The 25,480-nt window shown below is 39.4% G+C and overlaps 2 protein-coding genes and 1 long non-coding RNA gene across 7 annotated transcripts in view; 1 reads left to right on the forward strand and 2 right to left on the reverse strand.

The window, feature by feature from the left end:
* Positions 1–2,251: 2,251 nt before the first annotated feature.
* LOC118900178 (glutamine synthetase-like) lies at positions 2,252–5,069 on the reverse strand. Its single transcript, XM_036862490.1, has one exon. It carries the CDS (start codon positions 4,729–4,731, stop codon positions 3,838–3,840), a length of 894 nt encoding a protein of 297 aa, XP_036718385.1. The 5' UTR covers positions 4,732–5,069; the 3' UTR covers positions 2,252–3,837.
* Positions 5,070–15,526: 10,457 nt separating this feature from the next.
* On the reverse strand, positions 15,527–22,265 carry LOC118900179. Its single transcript, XR_005021054.1, has 3 exons — positions 22,124–22,265; positions 19,571–19,652; positions 15,527–15,561 (listed from the first exon to the last, which is right to left on the reverse strand). It is a non-coding gene; the product is annotated as an uncharacterized LOC118900179 (long non-coding RNA).
* Positions 22,266–22,411: 146 nt separating this feature from the next.
* NUCB2 (nucleobindin 2) overlaps positions 22,412–25,480 on the forward strand; it is a 44,567-nt gene continuing 41,498 nt past the window's right edge. For 4 of the 5 annotated variants that reach the window (XM_036862653.1, XM_036862658.1, XM_036862654.1 and 1 more), the window contains exon 1: positions 22,412–22,558. The gene's annotated coding sequence lies outside the window, so the exon portion shown is untranslated. The remainder of the gene's footprint in view (positions 22,559–25,480) is intronic. The other variant, XM_036862655.1, reaches the window with a different exon arrangement.

Here is a 25,480-nt window from a genome sequence, read left to right on the forward strand (position 1 = left end):
GCACAGCAAGGATACTAAGGTAGGCCCCTTCCTGGGAGACTTGTTGCTCTTCTTATGGAGACTTCAGCTGGAAGGCTACTGATGGCCGGAAAAGTTTTCTTAGACCTGAATGGCTGTCTAAGCATTCCTCCTTCCTACTTTCTCCCTCCTCCCTCCCTCCCTCCCTTCCTTCCTTCCTCCTCCCTCCCTCTCCTTTCCTTCTTTCTTCCTCTTCCCTTCTTTCCTCCCTTCTTCCCTTCTTCCTCCCTTCCTTCTCTCCTTCACTCAGGGTCAGAGTTGTACTGCAGTCTGACAGATCTCCCAGCCTTCTCTGGCTCCCTACCCATTTTCTCTCTCAAAGACATTTCCCTTAATAAATTCCTTGCACATTTAATCCTGTCTTGATGTCTGCTTTTCAGAGGACCCAGGAAATGAACTAACTACCAATCAGCCATCCATTCATCTATTTGTATAGAACCATGAGTTTATACTGATTCCCTCAATTTCACTCTGTTACCATAGGGTTCATTCTAGCCTTCTTCCTTTCCATATTTGAACTCGTTTCTGACAGTGAGAAATCTAGAAATTATTCACATATGTTTACTAAGTTTCTCTGTCTTAGAATGCACAAAAGGTAGTTTCAGAATTACTAACTTGCTCCATGGCAAAAAGCAAACTAACAAACTAGAGTTTAAAACTTGCTTACAGATATTTTGGATTTAACACCAAATGCAAAGGCAATAAGCACAAAAGTAAATAAGTGGGACTACATCAAACTAAAAAGCTTCTGCACACAAAACGAAACCATCAACAAAATGAAAAGGCAACCTATGGAGTAGGAGAAAATATTTGCAAATCATATATCTGATAAGGGGTTAATATTAAAAAATATAAGGAACTCATCAAACTCAATAGCAAAAGAACAAATAACCCAATTAAAAAATGGGCAAAGGGGCAAACTATTATATATAGAATGGATAAACAACAAGGTCCTACTGTACAGCATACGGAACTGTATTCAATATCCTGTGATAAACCATAATGGAAAAGAATACAGAAAAGAATGTATATATGTATAACTGTCACTTTACTGTACAGCAGAATTAATACAACATTGTTAAATCAACCATACTTCAATAAAAAAATGGGCAAAGGTCTGAATAGATATTTCTCCAAAGAAAACATACAAATGACCAACAGGTATGTGAAAAGGTGCTCACGTTATTACCATCAGAGAAATGCAAATCAAAACCACAATGAGATATCATCTCATACCTGTTATTTAGTTCATGATTTCAGTTATGGGCTAATTCCATTGCCAAGGAAAAGCGCCAGACTGATCCATAGCCTAAACTGGAAGCCATATCCAGATTAGACCTGCTGACCAATCCTATTTCAGTATATGTACTAGCCGAACAAAGCACTGACCAATCCTATTAGTATATGTACTGCCGAACAAGCACTGACCAATCCTAGCGTATCAGTTCAGAAACCAGTTTACAATCCAGCCAGAATCCCAGCCAGTACCATCTCAGTATAATGTTGTACCCAGAGTTGTGTTGACACAGATAGACAAACATGTCCTCAGCTAAGAGATCAGCGCAACTCAAAACATAGTTAATGTGCCAGTCCACCTTGACATAGAAACCAAACAACTCTGATTAACCCAGATTAGAGCAAGGCCTGGTTTCTGATGGCCCAGAACCCAAAATATGCTAGCTCATCCCAGACCCATTCACTCATTAATTTAGTCAACAAGGCCTTTAGTGCAGGCCTACTAGGCTTCAGGGGACTGTGGTAAGTGTTCACGCTTATCTGGGCATGGGAGGATTCCAGAGAGGCTTGCATCAATCACCCCTAGTGGTGTAAATGTAGGGTCCAGCTCCTCTTCTTGTTGTGGTCAACACTTCCAGACTAGTGTCATCAGACAAATTCTCACAGATTTTTCTCATGACATCATATTCTGCTTAATCCCCTTATGGCAATTTTTAAAAAACGGTTTTTTATTTATTTGGTTGCACCAGGTCTTAGTTGTGGCAGGCAGTCTTCTTAGTTGCGGCAGGCGGGCTTCTTAGTTGTGGCTCGCTGGCTCCTTAGTTGTGGCTTGCTGGCTCCTTAGTTGTGGCATGAGAAATCTTAGTTGCGGCATGCATGTGGGATCTAGTTCTCTGACCAGGGATCGAACCCGGGCCCCCCGCATTGGGCGCACGGGGTCTTAACCACTGCGCCATCAGGGAAGTCCCCTCCATAACCTTTTTTTTTTTTTTTTTTTAAATGTTAGGTTGATTTATAAGAGCTGCTCTGGGCAGTTAACACAGTTTGTTTACAATGAGTAGTTATCTAACTCTGAACATATTGTATGTACATGGCAATTAGAAGTTGTCATGGTAAGAAAAAACCATAGCCCGCCTGCTTCAGCCAACACAAAAACAGCCAGAAACAGTAGGGGAAACATAGGGACAAAGGTGGGGTTTGTTTTTATTATAAAAGAAAAAAAAAAAAACTCCTCAGGAATCTTAACAAAGGAAGGGAATATTTCACACTCAGAAAATAGACACCAGGACACAAAATTACAAGTGTTGTGACTCCAGACCTGTCCTCATCTCCTCCAACAGCAAACATGGGAAGGAGACAGCTGAAGCAAACAAGCAATTCTGTAAAACAAAGACTTAGAAACCCTACAAATATGATTAAAATCTAAACTTCTGTTTTGCTTTAAAAAAAAAGTTTTTTTTTAATATATCAAAAGGCCTTCTTTAGTGACATGCTAGTCCCACCAGAAAATAACCCCCAAAGCCCCTTGTCAGTAACGTGCTCAAGTTGACCAGCCAACTCATATTTCCAAACCCCTGTGTGTACAAGTACGTGTGTGTCTTATGAACCAAAGCCCCAGGGCTCAGGTGACTGCTGCTGCTTCCGAGGGCTGCCACAGCCAACCCCTGTCAGCCTCCCCAGAAGGGTGAGCAGGGCAGAGAAGCCCTGAAGCGGTAGTGAGGGGATAAGAGCCCAGCAGCCAACTTGTCAAGCACCCCACCACCACCCCCCAACCCCCCGCAAAAGGAGACCCTTATTCCTAACCAGACTACCAACTCAAATTTGGCTCCCCGTGACCAGAATGGTTTGTACTCCCTAAGGAGAAAACACACATTTATCTGCACACCCGCATATATAATTTTTTTGTTTTTTACATTAAATATAAAAATACTACTCTGCTTTGTGTTATAAATGGAGGAGCAAACAACACGGAACTCTTTCTTTTAAGGTAGGGCTATCCATCCATTTATGCTGAGCTTGTCAGGGCATTTAGCCCCAGGCAAGGGAAGCACCACACCAGGAGATCTAGGGCGTTTTCCTACCTGATTTCCCACCCTTCCTTCTCCCCTAATTCTCACTTTTAATAGAAAGTTGGTTATAACCTTTATAAGTAATGGAATTTCTCACCAAGAAAGGGAAATCCTAACCTTACCACAGAATCAAGCCCCCTGCCCCCAACTCAGCTACCACGCAGAGAAAGTCCTCCCCCTCCCTTCACAAATACTATGCTCTCTGTCCAGATAGCTATGCCTATTGGACAAACACACCTGATTAAATGGAAGCAGTGGTTATGTTTCCCCAACCCCGCCCCGACTAACGCACTAGAAAGCTTCAGTGATAGGAAAAAAAAATGGAGGCGGGGGTAGGTGGGTGTGAAGAGATTAAGAACTTGACCCCTCTATCCTGGCCAAAGAAAGCAAGAGTGAGAAATAAAAAAAGACCTTGATATCCCGCCCTTTGAGTTAACAGCTATTATGACAGGTGAGAGGGGCGAGAATGGGAGGAGGATTAGGAGGGGTTTTGACGGCTGCAGGTCTAGTCCACTTAGTTTTTGTACTGGAAGGGCTCATCGCCAGTTTCATTGAGAAGACACGTGCGGATGAGGGCTTCCGTCACCGCAAAGGGGTCACAGTTGGCGGAGGGGCGACGGTCTTCAAAGTAACCCTTCTTCTCCTGGCCGACAGTCCGGGGAATGCGGATGCTAGCGCCACGGTTGGCCACACTGGCAGAGAAGTCGTTGATGTTGGAGGTTTCGTGGAATCCAGTTAGGCGCCGGGCGTTGTCCAGGCCCCCCTTGGGATCGTAGGCTCGGATGTGGTACTGGTGTCGCTTGCTTAGTTTCTCGATGGCCTCCTCCATGTACTTCAGACCATTCTCCTCTCGCATGGCCTTGGTACTGAAGTCGGTGTGCCAGCCGGCACCATTCCAGTTCCCAGGAATGGGCTTAGGATCAAAGGTGGCAATCACTCCGAAGTCTTCACACACACGATGCAAGATGAAGCGGGCCACCCAGAGATGATCTCCCATGTCGATTCCTTCACAGGGCCCTATCTGGAATTCCCACTGGGCAGGCATGACCTTGGCATTCGTGCCCCCGATCTTGATGCCGGCATACAAGCAGGCCCGGTGGTGAGCCTCCACGATATCCCTGCCATAGGCTTTGTCTGCTCCCACACCACAGTAGTAGGGACCTTGGGGCCCAGGGAAGCCGTTGGAAGGCCAACCAAAGGGATGCCCATCTGTGCCCATGAGAGTATATTCCTGCTCCATTCCAAACCAGGGGCGCTGTTTGCTCACCATGTCCATTATCCGTTTACAGGTGTGCCTTAAATTGGTCTCTGCAGGCTTTCGGTTGTACTTGAAGACTTCACAGAACACCAGCTTGTTGGGGTCCTTGCGGAAAGGGTCCCGAAACATGGCAGCAGGGACAAGATACATGTCACTGTTGGAGCCTTCGGATTGAAAAGTACTAGAGCCATCAAAATTCCACTCCGGCAACTCTTCTATACACTTGGGCTCACAGTCCAGGGTCCAGGTCCTGCAGCTCAGTCCTTCTCAAGTACCGTCAATCCAGATATACATAGCTTGGACTTTCTCACCCTGAGGCAGGGACATGTACACCTGCTTGATGCCTTTGTTCAAGTGGGAGCTCGCTGAGGTGGCCATGGTGGAAGGTGTTCTGGGCAGCGAGCAGGCAGCAGGGTGGGCAGGCCACGAGAGCGAGGTGCGGAGAGGAGAGGCAAGGAGGCCGGAAGAGCTGCTTATACAGCCGGCTCTTCTCCCATTCTCAGCTCTCCCCCATAACCTTTTGACCTAGTAGATTTCTATACTTGCTTATGACCATTCACTCAACACATTTATTAAATGTCTTTAGATTGCTAGGCCCTGGAGACACGAAAATACTGCCTTTAAGTAACTCACAGTCTTTAATTCTACCCAAGGAGATTAATAAATTAAAAAAAAAAATTGGGCTTCCCTGGTGGCGCAGTGGTTGAGAATCTGCCTGCCAATGCAGGGGACACAGGTTTGAGCCCTGGTCTGGGAAGATCCCACATGCCGCGGAGCAACTGGGCCCGTGAGCCACAACTACTGAGCCTGCGCGTCTGGAGCCTGTGCTCCACAACAAGAGAGGCCGCGACAGTGAGAGGCCCGCGCACCGCGATGAAGAGTGGCCCCTGCTCGCCGCAACTAAGGAAAGCCCTCGCACAGAAACGAAGACCCAACACAGCTAAAAATAAATAAATTAATTAAAAAAAACAAAAAAACAAAACTACCAAAACTTGGGAAATGTTTAAAAAAAAAATAAAAAACTACTGCAGTTCTAAAATAAAGGTATAAGTTCTTTAATAAAGGTATCTTCAAAATTCTATGAGAGCCTAATAGACGAGTTGTTTCTTTTCTTTTCTTTCTTGTTTCTTTGGCCATGCCACGCGGCATGTGGGATCTTAATTCCCCAACCAGAGATTGAACCCGCTCCCCCCCTTCATTGGAAGCATGGAGTCTTAACTGCTGCACCGCCAGGGAAGTCCCAGAGTTTTTTTTTTAACGCTAGGAAGGTGTAGTTAGAGAAAGTGATTTCTCTACTGTTCTTTGAAAAATGACTAGGAGTTTAGTGAGAGAGAAAAACGTTACAAGAAAAGAAGCAGTCTGTGCCAAGGCATGCAGGCAGTAAGGAGACTAGGATGCCCCAAGGACAAATAGTTGGTGATGTTATGGAATGTCTTATTCTTTGGAGACACAATGGTTTATACCACTTAGGGATAATGAGATTTGTTCTAAACTTGACCCATGGATGTTTGACGCAAAGGACACTCGACAATATACAAACATATAATAAAAATTATGCCAACATTAGTGAATTTGGGAGGAAAGTATCTTATGAATTAAATTCCATCTATCCAGTTTAATTCCTTGATTAATACATAGACTGCATAATGGAGGCAAAATCCTCTGAGGTCAGAGTGGCAGGATCAGAAAGAATATTATTGGGATTAAAATGGCAGGATATAAACATCCTGCTGCTTCTACTCTTGTCACAATGAATTTTCCAAGGTCTCTATACCTTATGTCATAGATTACCTTCCCCTCCTACAACACTGACTCACCTCTTTGTTATATGGAATTCCCCAAACTAGTGTCACAAACTTAAATGCCTACAAGTGCTAGGTGGATAATATGAGTAAAGCTGGCTAAGTGGGATTGTAAACTAATAAGTATCTGCCTTGTACAAAGAGGGAAGCTGTTACTTTGCTCCAGCCAGTTGTTGCCATGTAGGAATACAGGCTAAGAACTGTCAGAACTCCAATATTTTCAAGAGAGAAGCCAGAAATCCTGATTTTTATTATGGGAACTTGTGATTTGGTAACTAGTTGGAAAAAACCCCAACCCTATAAGCAGGTCAAACAACATGTCTATGGGTCTGATTCTACCCCTGGGCACCAGTTGGTTAACTTTTCTAGTTTTCTATGATATCATACTTAAAGGAATGAAGGACTGTTCCATCTCCTGACATTACTGGCTTCCCAAATAAGGACTCAACCTCTTCCTCTTGTGAAGAACTATTTTGTACCACCCTCTAGTAATTGCAGAGTTTGCCCATTCCTTTAAGCATCAAGTTTTATGTTTAAAACCTCTCTTGTGATAACATGAACTATACCAGCAATCTTCCCCTCCACTCTTGAATTTCCCTGGCCACACCCTGTATGACCTCATGAATTGCCCTACCACCTTGGAATGACAACTCATGCCTCCATACCATTGCAATCACTTGCCTATTTCTTTGTATCATGCCCCATGATATCATGTATTAACCTCATTCAGGACTGCAACATAGGATGGGAAGTGGGAAGATAAAATCTGTATGGCATCACAAAAGCATGAGGTTGCTTGGGAAACTTCATGATGTCATAAGAAAATGTCTACATTAAAAGGGTCATAAAAGTTAGAGAAGGATGTGTAAATACTGTGATTTAGATCTCTTTAGAGTGAGTAAAAAGTATAAACTCAGTTTTCCAAGTATTTCAGGCAAACATCTATCATAGTGAAGTTTTATAGGAGATCTCTAAAGAGATTCTGCTTTCTGGATATACTGTCTATTCCTTAGGGGGAGTGAGAGGTTATCTTTTTTTTAACTTCATAAAATGAAAATCTAGTGATTGGGAATAAGATTTATATAACTACAGTCATTACGCATTATAAGGTTTTTTGCTGAACAGAAACAAAAATTATGAATGTAGCACACAATATTTATTTGATAATATTCCTTACTGCAGCATGACTGAATTTTTTTCTCACTAAATTCTTGTAATCTATGGAACAAATACTTCATACTACTTTGTTTCTAGTTTCTTCTTCTTCTTTTTTTTTTTAGGATTGCTAAGTGGGAGTAAAATTATCATTCTTAGGATGCTATAAAACTTTTTGGGTAGAGATAGTCTAATTTTTAAAGTAGGGGACTCTTTAAATTATTGTCATTGTAACATGGATCTAGATATTGTTTTTACTGTCTATTGATTTACTCTTATTAATATTTGTCTCCTATGCAATGATCACTAATATCAGCAGGCAGAGGACACAATTTCCATTCTCCTTCTAAAGGAAAAAAAGATAAAAACAAGATTCAAATCCCTTTGTCAAAATACTGAGAAAAAACATCCCCAACAACATGAATACCTAAGATAATTAGGTGATTGTCCTTTCATTCACTCATTCATTCAACAAATATGTATTGATTGTCTACTATATGTATCAGACACTGTGCTAGGCTCTGGGTAAATGGTGAAAAACAAATCAAATATGGTCTATACTCTCATGGATCTTCTGGTCTAGTGAAAGAGACAGACAAAAAACAACTAAGGAAAGAAGTGCATATATATGTATACCTATATATGTAAATGAATTTCACATATATGTACATGTATATATACATATTATTATGGAGAATAATGGGAAGGAGGAGAGGAAAATTACTTTAGGTTGAGTAGTCAGAGTGGGTTTTTCTGAGGCAATGGCAAGCTGAGTACAAGTGAAAAAGGATCTGGCCATGTAAAATGTAGGGGAAATAGTGGTCTACTGAAGGGGGTATACTTGAGCAAAGGCCTTAGCTGGGAATGGTTTCTAAGAACAACAACAATAAAAAATCAACATGGCTAGAGCAGAAGCAAAAAGAACTACAAGTCTGCAACCTGTGGAACGAAAACCACATCCACAGAAAGATAGACAAAATGAAAAGGCAGAGGACTATGTACCAGATGAAGGAACAAGATAAAACCCCAGAAAAACAATTAAATGAAGTGGAGATAGGCAACCACCCAGAAAAAGAATTCAGAATAATGATAGTGAAGATGATCCAGGTCCTTGGAAAAAGAATGGAGGCAAAGATTGAGAAAATGCAAGGAATGTTTAACAAAGACCTAGAAGAATTAAAGAACAAACATCTAGAAGAATTAAAGAACAAACAGATGAACAATACAATAACTGAAATGAAAAATACACTAGAAGGAATGAATAGCAGAAAAACTGAGGCAGAAGAAAGGATAAGTGACCTGGAAGACAGAATGGTGGAATTCACTGCCGTGGAACAGAATAAAGAAAAAAGAATGAAAAGAAATGAAGACAGCCTAAGAGATCTCTGGGACAACATTAAACGCACCAATATTCGCATTATAGGGGTCCTAGAAGGAGAAGAGAGAGAGAAAGGACTGAGAAAATATTTGAAGAGATTACAGTCAAAAACTTCCCTAACATGGGAAAGGAAATAGCCACCCAAGTTCAGGAAGCGCAGAGAGTCCCAGGCAGGATAAACCCAAGGAGAAACACACCGAGACACATAGTAATCAAATTGACAAAAATTAAGGACAAAGAAAATTATTGAAAGCAACAAGGGAAAAATGACAAATAACATACAAGGAAACTTCCATAAGGTTAACAGCTGATTTCTCAGCAGAAACTCTACAAGCCAGAAGGGACTGGCATAATATACTTAAAGTGATGAAAGGGAAGAACCTACAACCAAGATTACTCTACCTGGCAAGGATCTCATTCAGATTTGATGGAGAAATCAAAAGCTTTACAGACAAGCAAAAGCTAAGAGAATTCAGCACCACCAAACCAGCTCTACAACAAATGCTAAAGGAACTTCTCTAAGTGGGAAACACAAGAGAAGAAAAGGACCTACAAAAATAAACCCAAAACAATTTAGAAAATGGTCATAGGAACATACATATCAATAATTACCTTAAACGTGAATGGATTAAATGCTCCAACCAAAAGACACAGGCTTGCTGAGTGGATACAAAAACAAGACCCATATATATGCTGTCTGCAAGAGACCCACTTCAGACCTAGGGACACATACAGACTGAAAGTGAGGGGATGGAAAAAGATATTCCATGCAAATGGAAATCAAAAGAAAGCTGGAGTAGCAATACTCATATCAAATAAAATAGACTTTAAAATAATGTTACAAGAGACAAGGAAGGACACTACATAACGTTCAAGGGATCAATCCAAGAACAAGATATAACAATTATAAATATATATGCACCCAACATAGGAGCACCTCAATACATAAGGCAACTGCTAACAGCTATAAAAGAGGAAATCGACAGTAACACAATAATAGTGGGGGACTTTAACACCTCACTTACACCAATGGACAGATCATCCAAATGAAAATAAATAAGGAAACAGAAGCTTTAAATGACACAACAGACCAGATAGATTTAACTGATATTTATAGGACATTCCATCCAAAAACAGCAGATTACACTTTCTTCTCAAGTGCGCACAGAACATTCTCTGGGATTGGTCACATCTTGGGTCACAAATCAAGCCTCAGTAAATTTAAGAAAATTGAAATCATATCAAGCATCTTTTCTGACCACAGCGCTATGAGATTAGAAATGAATTACAGGGGAAAAAACGTAAAAAACACAAACATGTGGAGGCTAAACAGTACGTTACTAAATAACCAAGAGGTCACTGAAGAAATCAAAGAGGAAATCAAAAAATACCTAGAGACAAATGACAATGAAAACATGATCCAAAACCTATGGGATGCAGCAAAAGCAGTTCTAAGAGGGAAGTTTATAGCAATACAATCCTACTTCAAGAAATAAGAAAAATCTCAAATAAACAATCTAACCTTACACCTAAAGGAACTAGAGAAAGAAGAACAAACAAAACCCAAAGTTAGTAGAAGGAAAGAAATCATAAAGATCAGAGCAGAAATAAACGAAATAGAAACAAAGAAAACAATAGCAAAGATCAATAAAACTAAAAGCTGGTTCTTTGAGAAGATAAACAAAACCCTTTAGCCAGACTCATCAAGAAAAAGAGGGAGAGGATTCAAATCAATAAGATTAGAAATGAAAAAGAAGTTACAATGGACACCACAGAAATACAAAGCATCATAAGAGACTACTACAAGCAACTCTATGCCAATAAAATGGACAACCTGGAAGAAATGGACAAATTCTTAGAAAGGTATAACCTTGCAAGACTGAACCAGGAAAAAACAGAAAATATGAACAGACCAATCACAAGTAATGAAATTGAAACTGTGATTAAATCTTCCAACAAACAAAAGTCCAGGACCAGGTGGCTTCACAGGTGAATTCTATCAAACATTTAGAGAGGAGCTAACACCCATCCTTCTCAAACTCTTCCAAAAAATTGCAGAGGAAGGAACACATCCAAACTCATTCTACAAGGCCACCATCACCCTAATACCAAAATCAGACAAAGATACTACAAAAAAGGAAAATTACAGATCAATATCGCTGATGGAATATAGATGCAAAAATCCTCAGCAAAATACTAGCAAACAGAATCCAACAACACATTAAAAGGATCATACACCATGATCAAGTGGGATTTATCCCAGGGATGCAAGGATTCTTCACTATATGCAAGTCAATCAGTGTGATAAACCATATTAGCATATTGAAGAATAAAAACCATATGATCATCTCAATAGATGCAGAAAAAGCTTTTGACAAAATTCAACACCCATTTATGATCAAAACTCTCCAGAAAGTGGGCATTGAAGGAACCTACCTCAACATAATAAAGGCCATATATGACAAACCCACAGCAAACATCATTCTCAATGGTGAAAATCTGAGAGCATTTCCTTTAAGATCAGGAACAAGACAAGGATGTCCACTCTCACCACTATTATTCAAGATAGTTTTGGAAGTCCTAGTCACGGCAATCAGAGAAGAAAAAGAAATAAAAAGAATACAAATTGGAAAAGAAGAAGTAAAACTGTCATTGTTTGCAGATGACATGATACTATACACAGAAAATCCTAAAGATGCCACCAGAAAACTACTAGAGCTAATCAATGAACTTGGTAAAGTTGCATGATACAAAATTAATGCACAGAAATCTCTTGCATTCCTATACACTAAGAACGAAAGATCAGAAAAAGAAATTAAGGAAACAATTCCATTCACCATTGCAACAAAAAGAACAAAATACCTAGGAATAAACCTACCTAAGGAGGTAAAAGACCTGTACTCAGAAAAGTATAAGACACTGATGAAAGAAATCAAAGATGACCCAAACAGATGGAGAGATATACCATGTTCTTGGATTGGAAGAATCAATATTGTGAAAATGACTATACTACCCAAAGCAATCTACAGATTCGGTGCAATCCCTATCAAATTACCGATGGCAATTTTTACAGAACTAGAACAAAAAATCTTAAAATTTGTATGGAGACACAAAAGACCCCGAATAGCCAAAGCAATCTTGAGGGAAAAAAACGGAGCTGGAGGAATCAGGCTCCCTGACTTCAGACTATACTACAAAGTTACAGTAATCAAGACAATATGGTACTGGCACCAAAACAGAAATATAGATGAATGGAACAGGATAGAAAGCCCAGAGATAAACCCACGCACCTATGGTCAACTAATCTATGACACAGGAGGCAAGGATATACAACGGAGAAAAGACAGTCTCTTAATAAGTGGTGCTGGGAAAACTGGATAGCTACATGTAAAGGAATGAAATTAGAACATTCCATAACACCATACACAAAAATAAACTCAAAATGGATTAAAGACCTAAATGTAAGACTGGACACTATAAAACTCTTAAAGGAAAGCATAGGAAGAACACTCTTTGACATAAATCATAGCAAGATCTTTTTTGACCCACCTTCTAGTAATGGAAATAAAAACAAAAATAAACAAAGGGGACATAATGAAACTTAAAAGCTTTTTCACAGCAAAGGAAACCATAAACAAGATGAAAAGACAACCCTCAGAATGGGAGAAAATATTTGCAAACGAATTGACAGACAAAGGATTCATCTCCAAAATATATAAACAGCTCATTTAGCCCAATATTAAAAAAACAAACAACCCAGTCCAAAAATGGGCAGAAGCCCTAAAGAGACATTTCTCCAAAGAAGATATACAGATGGCCAAGAAGCACATGAAAAGCTGCTCAACATCACTAATTATTAGAGAAATGCAAATCAAAACTACAATGAGGTATCACCTCACACCAGTTAGAATGGGCATTATCAGAAAATCTACAAACAACAAATGCTGGAGAGGGTGTGGAGAAAAGGGAACCCTCTTGTACTGTTGGTGGGAATGTAAACTGATACAGCCACTATGGAGAACAGTATGGAGGTTCCTTAAAAAACTAAAAATAGAATGACGGTATGACACAGCAATCCCACTACTGGGCATTTACCCAGAGAAAACCGTAACTCAAAAAGACACATGCACCACAATGTTCACTGCAGCACTATTTACAATAGCCAGGTCATGGAAGCAACTTAAATGCCCACTGACAGACAAATGGATAAACAAGATGTAGTACATATATGCAATGGAATATTACTCAGCCATAAAAAGGAATGAAATTGGGTCATTTGTAGAGACGTGGATGGACCTAGGGACTGTCATACAGAGTGAAGTAAATCAGAAAGAAAAACAATTATTATATATTAACGCATATATGTGGAATCTAGAAAAATGGTGCAGATGAACCAGTTTGCAAGGCAGAAATAATAGACACAGATGTAGAGAACAAACATATGGACACCAAGGAGGGAAAGTGGGGCTGGGCGGTGGTGGTGGGATGAATTGGGAGATTGGGATTGACACATATATACTAATATGTATAAAATAGATAAGTAATAGGAACCTGCTGTATAAAAAATAAATAAAATTCATAAAACAAAAAAATCAACATGGCTAGAGTATAGCGATTGAGAAGAATGGTAGTGAGAAATAAGGTTGAATGGAGAGCTAGGAGACCTCATGAAGAGGCTTGATACGTACAGCAAGGAGTTTGGATTAGAAGCCATTGTTTTCAAGTAGAGCAGTGCTATGTTTTAAAGATCACCCCAATTGCTGTGTGGAGAATGGAATATAGGGGATCAGAGTGGGTGTAGGACACTACTTTAGAGGCTATCTGCAGTATTCCAGTGAGAAATGATGACTTGGACTGGGTTGGTAGCAGGAGAGAGAGAAGTAGATTATGTATTTCGGAGTAGAGTCAACAGAACTTGCTGATGAATTAGATATGTAATGTGAAGGAACATTAAGACTCAGGAATGACTCATAGGGTTTGGCTTGAACAACAGGTGCATTCCATTTACTGAAATGAAAAAGAGAGAGAGAGTGCTAATAGGTTCTCTGGGAAGCAGATGCTGACACAGAGTTAGGTGTGCAAAGTTTCTCAGCGAATAACACTTGTAAAAGGAAAAGAGGCAGAAGCATAGTTGTATACAGAGAGGTTGCAAGCATGATGCAAACCTGACAAAGTCTCTGCCAGCCCAGTGGGGAGTACCAGAGCAAAGACTGCTAGTTAGTAGAGTTCTGTGTTGGACTAGGTCCTTGTACCACCTTGCTCATTCATTGGCTGGGAGCCTCCCCAAGAACAGTATGCCATTAGTTATACCCCAAGAAGAGTGTAACTTTGGCTCTAAAGGTGAGGTGGACCCTGAAACAGGTAAGAGCTGGAAGCTGTCAGGTAACCACATTCCTCACAGCTGGGCAGGCAGTCCTTCCTTGAAGGGGGATGTAAGTAAGCACATCTCCATGTCCACCACAGGGAACAACAGGTAGGAAAAGATCAAGAATTTAGTTTTCGATAGGAGCGGGGCTAAGACAGTTAATTAGATCATTCATTCATCAAATATTTATTGAGCTTCTATAATAGACCATTGAAATGGAAATGTCAGGCACATAGTTGGAGGTAGTAGCGAGTTCACAAGAGATGTTTAGGCCAGAGATATTTGAGAATTAGCATATATATGATATTTAAGGTCACAGATTGGTTGGCATCACCTACTAAGAGACAAAATGGTTTTTAACCCTGAGAAATATCACTTCTCTAGGGACTGTTTGGAGGCAATTTGGGTCGTCACACTGACTAAGGGGACAAGGGGGACACTACTGGCATTTAGTGGGTAGGGTCTAGGAGTGTAAAACATCCTGAAATACATGGGAACTTCTACTCAATGAAGAAGTGTCCAGCATAAAATGCCAATAGTGCCTGTGTGGAAAAATTGGCTGTAGACAGAGAAATGGTCCCAGAACCAACCCTTGGGAAATTCCAACTCTTAGAAGTTGGGTAATGGAGAAGAAGCTGGCAAAGGAGACCAAAAAAGGAGTACCTAGAAAGGCAGAAAGAAAACTAGAAGTGAGTGGTGTCAGATGCCAAGAGTGCAGAGTGTTTCAAGGAGAGAGGCAGGTCAGCAGCAAAGAATGTTGCTGAGCAGTTGAATATGATGAGGACAGAAAAGTGTCCACTCAAAGGAGAGCTTAATACTGTAAGAGCCATCTCAGAGGAGTGGTGGAGATGGAAGCCAGATGGGCACAAGCTGAGAGTAAAGGGAGGGGAGCAAGTAGAGAAAGGAACTTTTTAAAGGAATTTGAATAAACAATAAACAGAGAAACAAGTTGGAGGATGATTTGGGGTCAAGGGAAGGATTTTATTTCAAATATTTTATTATCAAAGTTTTAAACATGCAGGAAGTTGAAAGAATATTGCAGTAAATCTCACTAAGTTCTATCATTAACATTTTACTATGCTTGCTTTATCATATCTTTTTTTTTTTTATGTGGACTATTTTTAAAGTCTTTATTGAATTTGTTGCAATATTGCTTCTGTTTTATGTTTTGGTGTTTTGGCCATGAGGCATATGGGATCTTAGCTCCCTGACCAGGGATCAAACCCACACTGCCTGCGTTGGAAGGCGAGGTCTTAACCACTGGACTGCCAGGGACATCCCTATCATATCTTTTTATCTATTCATAAGTAAGGAATTTCTAAAGATGAAAAACACTCCTAGAGCATGTTTGTATGCCTACAGTGTGATTCAACAGGTAGGGAAGATTAATGAAAAAAGAAAGAAAGGGGATAACCAAGTGAGAAATGAAGCCCTTGAGAACTGAGGGAGGGGAACAGGATTCAGAGTACAGGTAAAGGGATGGCCTTTTGTTGTTACAGAGGGAAAAAAGAGCAAATGGTTACAGAATCATGTAGGTTTGTGGATTTAACTCAAAATGGATTAAAGACATGAACATAAGACCTGAAACCATAAAACTCCTAGAAGAACTTCAACATAGGTGGTAAGTTCCTGAACATCAATCTTGTTGATGATTTTTTGGATTTGACACCAAAAGCAAAGGTAATAAAAGCAAAAATAAACAAGTGGGACTACATCAAATTAAAAAGCTTTTGCACTGCAAAGGAAAACATCAACAAAATGAAAAGGCAACCTATGGAATGGGAGAAAACATTTGCCAATCCTATATCTGATAAGGGGTTAATATCCAAATATATAAAGAACTCATACAACCCAATAACAAAAAACCAAATAATCCAGTTTAAAAATGGGCAAAGGACCGGAATAAACATTTTTCCAAAGAAGATATTCAAATGGCCAACAGGTACATGAAAAGGTGCCCAACATCACTAATCTTCAGGGAAATGCAAATCAAAACCATAATGAGTTATCACCTCACACCTGTTAGAATGGCTGTTACCAAAAAGACAAGAAATAAGTGTTGGTTCAGTATCCTATGATAAACCATAATGGAAAAGGATATATATATACATAAAAGAATGTATATGTATGGGTAACTGAATCACTTTGCTGTACAGCAGAAATTAATGCAATATTGTAAATCAACTGTACTTCAATAAAAAATAAAAAAGAAATGTGTTGATATGGATGTGGAAAAAATGGAACCCTAGTGCACTGTTGGTGGGAATGTAAGTTCATACAGCCACTATGGAAAACGGTATGGAGTTTCCTCAAAAAATTAAAAATAGAATTACCATATGATCCAGCAATTCCACTTCTGGATATTTATCCAAAGGAAATGAAAATCCTAACTTGAAAAGATACCTGCATCCCTGTGTTCACTGCAGCATTATTTACAATAACCATGACATAGAAGCAACCTAAGTGTCCATCAGTGAATGAATGGATAATGAAAATGTGATATATATCTATGAATCTATATCACATTTTCATAATATATATATAATTATGATATATATAATATATATGATATATGTTATATCACATTTGCATTATATATGTGTGTGTGTGTATGTGTGTATGTATATATATATATATATATATGCGCAAGATGGAAGCCATCTGGCTTCCATCTCCACCACTCCTCTGAGATGGCTCTTACAGTATTAAGCTTTCCTTTGAGTGGACAATTTTCTGTCCTCATCTTATTCAACTGCTCAGCAGCATTCTTTGCTGCTGACCTGTCTCTCTCCTTGAAAGACTTTGCACTCTTAGTATATATATATATAATAAATATATATATATATATATATATATGAATATTATTTAGCCATTAGAAAAAGAAGAAAATTCTGCCATTTGTGACAACACGGATGAACGCTGATGGCATTATGCTAAGTGAAATAAGTCAGAGAAAGACAAATACCATGTGATCTCGCTATATATGGAATCTAAAAAACAAAAATAAAAACATGAACTCATAGATACAGAGAACAGATTGGTGGTTGCCAGAGGCAGTGGGTGGACAGTGGGTGAAATGGGTGAAGGTGGTCAAAAGGTACAAACTTCCAATTATAAAATAAATAAGTCTATAAGTCTATAAAATAAATAAGGATGTAAAGTACAGTATGGTGCCTATATGGTTTATTATATTTCAATTTAATTAAAAATTTTTTAAAATTGTGGTATAGTTGATTTACAATGTTGTGTTAGTTTCAGGTGTACAGCAAAGTAAATCTGTTATACATATACATATATCCAGTCTTTTTTAGATTTTTTCCTATGTAGGCCATTACAGAGTATTGAGTAGAGTTTCCTGTGCTATACAGTAGGTTCTTATTAGTTATCTATTTTATATATAGTAGTGTGTATATGTCAATCCCAATCTTCCAATTTATCCCTTCCCCCCCTTACCCCCTGGTAACTGTAAGTTTATTTTCTACATCTGTAACTCTATTTCTGTTTTGTAGATAAGTTAATTTTTCCCCTTTTTTAGATTCCACATATAAGTGATATCATATGATGTTTGTCTTTCTCCATCTGACTTACTTCACTTAGTATGACAATCTCTAGGTCTATCCATGTTGCTGCAAGTGGCATTATTTCGTTCTTTTTTATGGCTGAGTAATATTCCATTGTATATATGTACCACATCTTCTTTATCCATTTCTCTGTTGACGGACATTTAGTTTGCTTCCATGACCTGGCTATTGTAAATAGTGCTGCAGTGAACATTGGGGTCCATGTGTCTTTTTGGATTATGGTTTTCTCTGGATCTATGCCCAGGAGTGGGATTGCTGGATCATATGGTAGGTCTACTTTTAGTTTTTTAAGGAACCTCCATACTATTCTCCATAGTGGCTGTACTGGTTTACATTCCCACCAGCAGTGTAGGAGGGTTCCCTTTTCTCCACACCCTCTCCAGCATTTATTGTTTGTAGATTTTTTTGATGGTGGCCATTCTGACCGGTGTGAGTGATACCTCATTGTAGTTCTGATTTGCATTTCTCTAATAACTTGTGATGTTGAAGCATCTTTTCACGTGCTTTTTAACCATTTGTATGTTTTCTTTGGAGAAACGTCTATTTAGATCTTTTGCCCATTTTTTTGATTGGGTTATTTGATTTTTTGATATTGAGCTGCATGTGATGTTTGTATATTTTGTAGATTCATCCCTTGTCGGTTGCTTTGCTTGCAAATATTTTCTCCTATTCTAATGGTTGTCTTTTTGTTTTGTTTATGGTTTCCTTTGCTGTGCAAAAGATTTTAAGTTTAACTAGTTTTTTTAAAAATTTTTATTGGAGTATAGTTGATTTACAATGTTGTGTTAGTTTTAGGTGTACAGCAAAATGAATCAGTTATACATATACATATATCCATCTTTTTTAGATTCTTTTCCCATATAGGTCATTACAGAGTATTGAGTAGAGTTCCCTGTGCTATACAGTTGGTCCTTTATGTAGTTTGAAATACTGTATTTCACATTTGAAAGTTGCTAAAGAGAGTAAATCTTAAGTCTCAGCACAAGAAAAAAAAATTGTATCTACGTGTGGTGATGGACATTAACTAGACATATTGTGGTGATCATTTTGCAATATATACATATTGAATATGTAATATTGAAACATGTTGTATACTTGAAACTAATATAATGATATGTCAATTATATCTCAATAAAATAAATTTAAAGAAAAGGCTGATGGGATGAAGTTTGATCTAGGGACTAGCAATACTGGTATCACCCTAGTGTTTGTTATAAATGCAGAACCTCAGGCCTCATTGTAGATCTACTAAATCAGAATCTGCATTTTAATAAGACCCCCCAGGTAATTTGTATGCACATTAAAGTTTGAGAAGCAATGGATTAGGGGATTTGACGAAGGTGAACATTTTTGCAGTCCGGATATTGACAAAAGATTCTGGGTGAATTATCAAGATCAAAGGTTAGCAATTTTTTTTCTGTAAAGAGTCAGGTAGTAAATATATTTGGCGTTGAGGGCCATAGATTCTCCATTACAACCACTCAACCTTGCCCTTGTAATTCAAAAGCAATCAGAGACAATACATAGGCAAATGAGTGTGGCTGTTGAGAATGGCTGTGTTCCAATAAAACTATTTACAAAAACAGGCAGTTGGGTGATTTGGCCCAAGGGCCTGGTTTGCTGACCACTGACCTAGATCATAATAAAACTGTTAAGTCTTGGTGCCCATGTACAGTGTACTGTTGTTTTCCTCTTTCTGATTACTTACTGTCTCTTGTAAGTACTCCTGCCTCCCTCTCCCCCATTCTGAATACAATGAAGAACTTGGCCAGGTGATGTCCTGTGGGATCCTAGAAGTGAGAAGGGGAAAATTGAAGTGTTAAAAAGCCAGAATCTCCCTGACACCTTTTTTTTTTTTTTCCTGAAAGACCAAGGTATGGGGCAGGCTTCACATCAGCTGGTTCTCTGGAGTTGTTTCCCTTTTATTTTCTCCTGGCCTCCAGTAAACTCATTTTGAGCTTTTCATCTGAGCCAAGAAAAATCAAGCAAAGATATTTTATCCTTGCTTAGACCAGGTTGAGCAATAGCCCCTTGATGGCAGTGGCAGTGTTAATCAGAAAGTTCAGAGGTAACAGGCTGGGGGCTTGCAGGGGTGGAGGGGGCAGAGAAATAATATTTATTGAGCATCTCTTCTCTAACAGTTTACATACATCCTTTGAACCCTTACAGTAAGTTCAATATTATGCTCCCAGGTTACAGATGGAGAAACTGAGACCAATATTGTATCAGACATTAATATAGCACTTACTATGTGCCAGGCACTGCTCTGCTTTACAAATATAAACACATTTAATCCTCACACGTCTATGAGGTGGGAACTATTATTGCCTCCATGCTATAGGTGAGGAAGCTATGCTATGGAGAGAGGTTAAGTAACTTGCCAGAAGACACTCTACTAATAAAGATAGAACTGAGTTTTTAATCCAGGCAGGGCTGGGACCCAGGTCTGACTCCAAAGTCTTGTTTTTTCCCTCTCCAAGTTTGGGGTTTTACCTATTAAGTAATAACATTTCCTTATAAGTCCCTCACATGAGCTCATATTTCCAGGGCTCACTGTCAACATTCCTATTTTTCTCTACCACAAAATAGTCTTTACTAGTATAAGAGATGCTGTTGCCTGCTTTACAGGCACACGACATTCTTAAATACTTTCCTCAGTGATCTCTCCTAATCCTGAGTCTTGCTGTTTCATCTTTGTTTTCCTGTCTTTCTTGTTTTCTTCTTCTTTCACCCCAGAATATTGCTGAGAATATTGCCAGCATCTCGTCACCAAGCTAGTGTTATCTTTTTCTTTTCATTGTGTTGTTGGACTAATCCAATTTCTCATTTTCCATTCTTCTTCTCCATTGGATTACTAGATAATAGTAATAAATAATATTTATCTAGATAAATAATCTAGATAGATTATTACAAGATCTTTCAGGGTCTCCCCTTAAAGGGTTTATCCTAATTTTTAGGGCCTAGATCAGGCACAGTGTGCTTGGCCCTTTGGTAGATAATGGGTAATAAAAATGTGGAAGATAGCTTCTGCCTTTGATGTATTTACAGTTTAGTGTTTTCCACAGTGATGGGATGTGGTATTGTCTCCTGACCTAACACTAACATTGCTTACTAATGGTACATAACCAATACCCCCGTATTAGTATTTCTCATGTTTTTCAAATAGAAATTTAGTCCTCCTATACCATAACCTCTTGAATATCCTTTCTTTCTCTAGTGTTTTCACTTTTCAATCTCTCCATCAGAACCAAATATGATTACTTTCCTCACATTTGTCTCTGCTATTAAACCCTCAGTGAAGGCAGAGTCATAACATTCTACGACTTTCATGATGATAAGAGAGAGAGTTTGAGATTTCAAGAAAATGGACAAGTGTTTCCTCCTGAACCTGCAAAAAAGCTTAACCTCCAGGCACTGTTGTAAGTATACAGATGAGAGGTGTCTAAGAGTAAAGATTGCTGGTCTTGGAATCTAGAGACCTGAATTATAGTCGTAGCTCAGCCACTAAAGTGAGAAGGGCTAACATTTACTGAGCACTTACTATGTGCCTGTCACTTTTCTATTAACTTATGCTGTAAGGAGGAGGGTACTATTATTCTCATTTTACAGACAAGGAAAGTGAGGCACAGAGCACTTAAGTAACTTGCTGCGAGTCAAGGAATTGGTTTGACATAGGCAGTCTGGCTCCAAATTTGTGACTTAGCTACTATTCTCTATTACTTCCTGATAAAAAGAAGCTACCATTACTAACATATATGCAACAGGTTCTATACTGGTTTTCGGGAATCTTATCTAATCTTCACTAACAACTCTGAGGTATATACTATTTTTCACAAGGGAGAAAACTAAGGCTCGGAGAAAGATGCCATTATTTGGCAGACTTAAGTTTCGAAACCAGCCTTGAGGCTCCAAAAGCTTCTCTAACCCTCGCCACTAATATCTTTGAAGCTGAGTTTTCCTATCTTTAAAATGAGGGTTGTGGAGTAGATGTCTCAGTTCTATGAGAAGGGTGTGAAGAAAAGACAGATGTCCGCAGATGGGTGTGAGACAAGGTGAAATAAAAGCAATCAAGCCATAGTGGCCCAGGGCCCAGCAAAACAGGGGTGGGTGAGGTTACAAATATGAGTAAGATTCCCGCCATGGAGGAGGCCCGGGGTGTTAGACCCAAGCGAGGCCTGTGGGTGAAAACGAGCGTAACAGCCTGTCTCTGACCAGTCCGGGAGCTGCCGGCGCGGACCACGGGCCGAAGGGGAGGAGATACCTGGGTTTTTGTCCGCGTCCCGGGTAAGCACCTCACCCACCCAAATCCTGCTCCACAGGACTCTCCATGAAAGCCAGAGAAGGAAGGGGCGCGGCTTCTCAGCCCGCGCCGCAGAGCGCCACGTCCCTCTTGGCTCACCCTCCCCGGGGCTCCTACGCGTTAGCTCTCCACACCGCCCGCCTCCAAGCCCTCCGGCGCGGCCTGGTCTCCGCCCTTGCCAATCGGCGCCTTCCACTCTTCGGGTAGGACCAATTAGCGGCTGCTGGGGCCCGGGGCGGTCGCCATGGCAGCAAGGAGGCGGGAGCGCGCGGTGGGTAGAAGTACAGAGCAGAGCCGCCGGCTGGGGGCTGGCGAGGCAGGTCTGTGCGCTGCAAGCGTTCAGCAGGCGGAGCTTCGCGTGTGGAGACGCGGCTTCGTAAGGCTGGCGATCTCGAGGTGGGTGAGGCTCTGCACCGCGGGAGGCTGGGGTGGGTCCTGAGATAAAGCTCAGGTCTTCGCCTACCCTGCCCCGGCAGTAAGGATGGTGGGAGCTCCACGGTTGGGCGGGCACGGTGGAGAGTGGCTTCCAGCTTGAGCTTGAGACGCGGGGTCTCTTTCTCCGTTCCACTCGCTGCCGGGCACCCATGCTTTCTTTGCGGTCGATGAAAGTGGCAGGCTCTTGGCGAGGAGCAGGCGGGGGGTGAGTGCAGGACCAAGTCCCAGGCTGGGCTCCAACCCGGCCTTGGCAGGTTGATGGGCGAGGGAGGTGCCCCCTGGTGAGACTGGTGCTCACCACCGGCTGAGGCGCAGAGCTAAGATAGGCCGGTGAATCCTGCTCTTCTGCCGGTTCTGTTCAGCCGGCAACCGCTGACATTAGGGGAGGAGAAAGTTCGTGCCAGGTGTGGTATTGTTTTCCCTAAGTGACAAACCATTAGGTGTGAGATGATGGTACAGGGTTTGAGAAAGATGGTACTTCCTTGTTGCACCTGCTAAACAGTGACTGAGTGAGTAAATGTGGTTATTGTTGTGGTTGGTGCTGGCAGTGGTCTTGGAAGGCAATTATTTTATAATGTCAAGAAAGAAAATATGAACATAAACCATTGAACCATTACTCTCATTTCTGGGAGACAGAACCTCTTGAAAGTCTCAAAGTGTCCACTAAACTCCTAAATTGGATAATGTCCATTTACACAATTAAATAAGTAAGTGCTGCCGTCTAAGCCTTTTATTTAGGCTATTAAATTCAAGAGTGAATATGAATACCAAACTATATATTGCCTGGGTTAAAAAAGGGGGGAGGAGGGAGAAGGGAGGTTAAATGCAATTATATCTGATAGTCAATGTTGTCTGAAGGAGATTGTGGACTTTCCTTATAAGAACTGAAAGAGTTGATGAGATATTTGCTTTAAGGAATTCGTTAAAAGTAGTATGACTAGTGGTATAATAGATTTGGATCCGTTAACTTATAGCTTCTTTTACAGCCTACTTAAATTACTTGTTTCTTAAGAGCTTCCCTGGTAAATTCTGTTGAATAGTGTCAGCCAATATCCAGATTCTTGCATCTTGTTCCTCATAGATGTTGCCTCGGGACTCATTCTGATTTAAGCCGAGTGTTAGTTCTTGTTTTATAACACTTGAAAACCAAGTTCAACAAACGTTGAACAAACAGATGTTTCAACAATTCTTCCTCAGTTAGTAGAGTCAAAATTTTAAGAAAAAACATGGAAATTAGAATTAGAAATGAAATCTCAAATAATATCCCTCTTGTTATTAGGGTAAATATAGGAACTTCTGTTTCTCATCTTGGTCTTTAAATTCTCCATGATCTGGTCCAGCTTTTCAAGATAAGTGAAAAATTCATGTCTCCTTGTGGTTACCTATGTTGTTCTCCTTCTATTCTAGTTTTACCCATTTTGCAAGGGTGAAGTCCATGTTGTGTTTACCTTTCTCTGATCTCCTGAGGTACTTATTGTTCATACCACACATTTTGTATATACCCTTTCAGTATACTTTTTGCCAAGCTGGTTTGTGCTCTGTAAACAGCAGTTAAAATGAAATGCACAATTAAGACAATAAGCGTACCTTTCAAAACACTAGTTATTATGGGCATTAATATAGAGTATCAGTAACATGATCAATACCAGTGTCTTTTTATTTTGGGATATGTTATGTATCTCTATAGACATACCAAACTAATTTTGTGTTATTTAGAATAATATTTAAATTGCTTTCCACTTTCTAAGGACCCTTTAGATGACTAAAGTGTGCAAAATACCCTTTTAAGTATTGGGTAGCTGGAGGAATCAAGTGTAGGATTTCAAAATGTACTGAAAATAATTCTTAAAGTCAATAATCTTTTAAGTATTGTAATTGAGTTGACTGTATTTGGCATGATAGATGATTAACTTTTTCTAAATAATTGAAGGTCTAGAAAGGGGAAATTGTTATTTTTATGTTTAATACATGCAATTAGTTTATAGACTTTAAAAAACAGGCTCCTAACAATTTAAAATAATTTATTCAAGGAAAAAAGTTGATCACTTTAATGATTTTCAATCTAAAATTTTTAAAAACTACCACAATATGGTAAAAAGTACATTTAATTACAATTAAATGGCCAGATTCCAGTCCTGGCTCTGCCAGATGATCTTGGCCAACTCAGTTAACCTCCCTGTGCCTTATAACCTTTTATAAAAGTAGGGTCTGAACCGAACAACCTCTAAGATCATTTCTGGTCCCAGCATTCTCTGATTTTAAAAATTTAAAGCAGCCTAATGGAAAATGAGATAGCAGTTGCATGCTTTTATTTTTGGCAGAGTTTTTTGTTTGTTTGTTTTTTCTTTGTTTTTTTTTGGCAGAGCTTCTTGACATACTGTATTTTAGTTATTGAAGTACAGTATATGTAAATAATGAACACATTGTAATTTTAATAAATTAAAAATTTTTACTGTTGCTCATATGTTTATTGAGTATACATATGAGCAACAGTATCTGCTTTTCAGAAGCTTATCATCAAGAATACTGTAGGAGAGAGGGAGAGATAAATTAGGAGTTTGAGATTAACATTTACACACTACTATATATAAAATAAACAACAAGGACCTACTGTATAGCATAGGAAACTATATTCAGTATCTTGTAATAACCTATAATGGAAAAGAATCTGAAAAAGAATAAATATAAATATATATATATAACTGAATCACTTTGCTGTACACCTGCAAGTAATACAACATTGTAAATTAACTATACTTCAATTAAAAGAATGGTTAATTAAAAAAAAAAGAATACTGTAGCTGTCTTTTAGGGTTGGAAAAAAAAGGCAATATACTGGTTTTCTTGGTTGGTGTCCTTTTCTACAGATATGAGCAACAGAGA

Source organism: Balaenoptera musculus, chromosome 8 (genome assembly GCF_009873245.2).
Source record: "Balaenoptera musculus isolate JJ_BM4_2016_0621 chromosome 8, mBalMus1.pri.v3, whole genome shotgun sequence".
Lineage (NCBI taxonomy): Eukaryota > Metazoa > Chordata > Mammalia > Artiodactyla > Balaenopteridae > Balaenoptera > Balaenoptera musculus.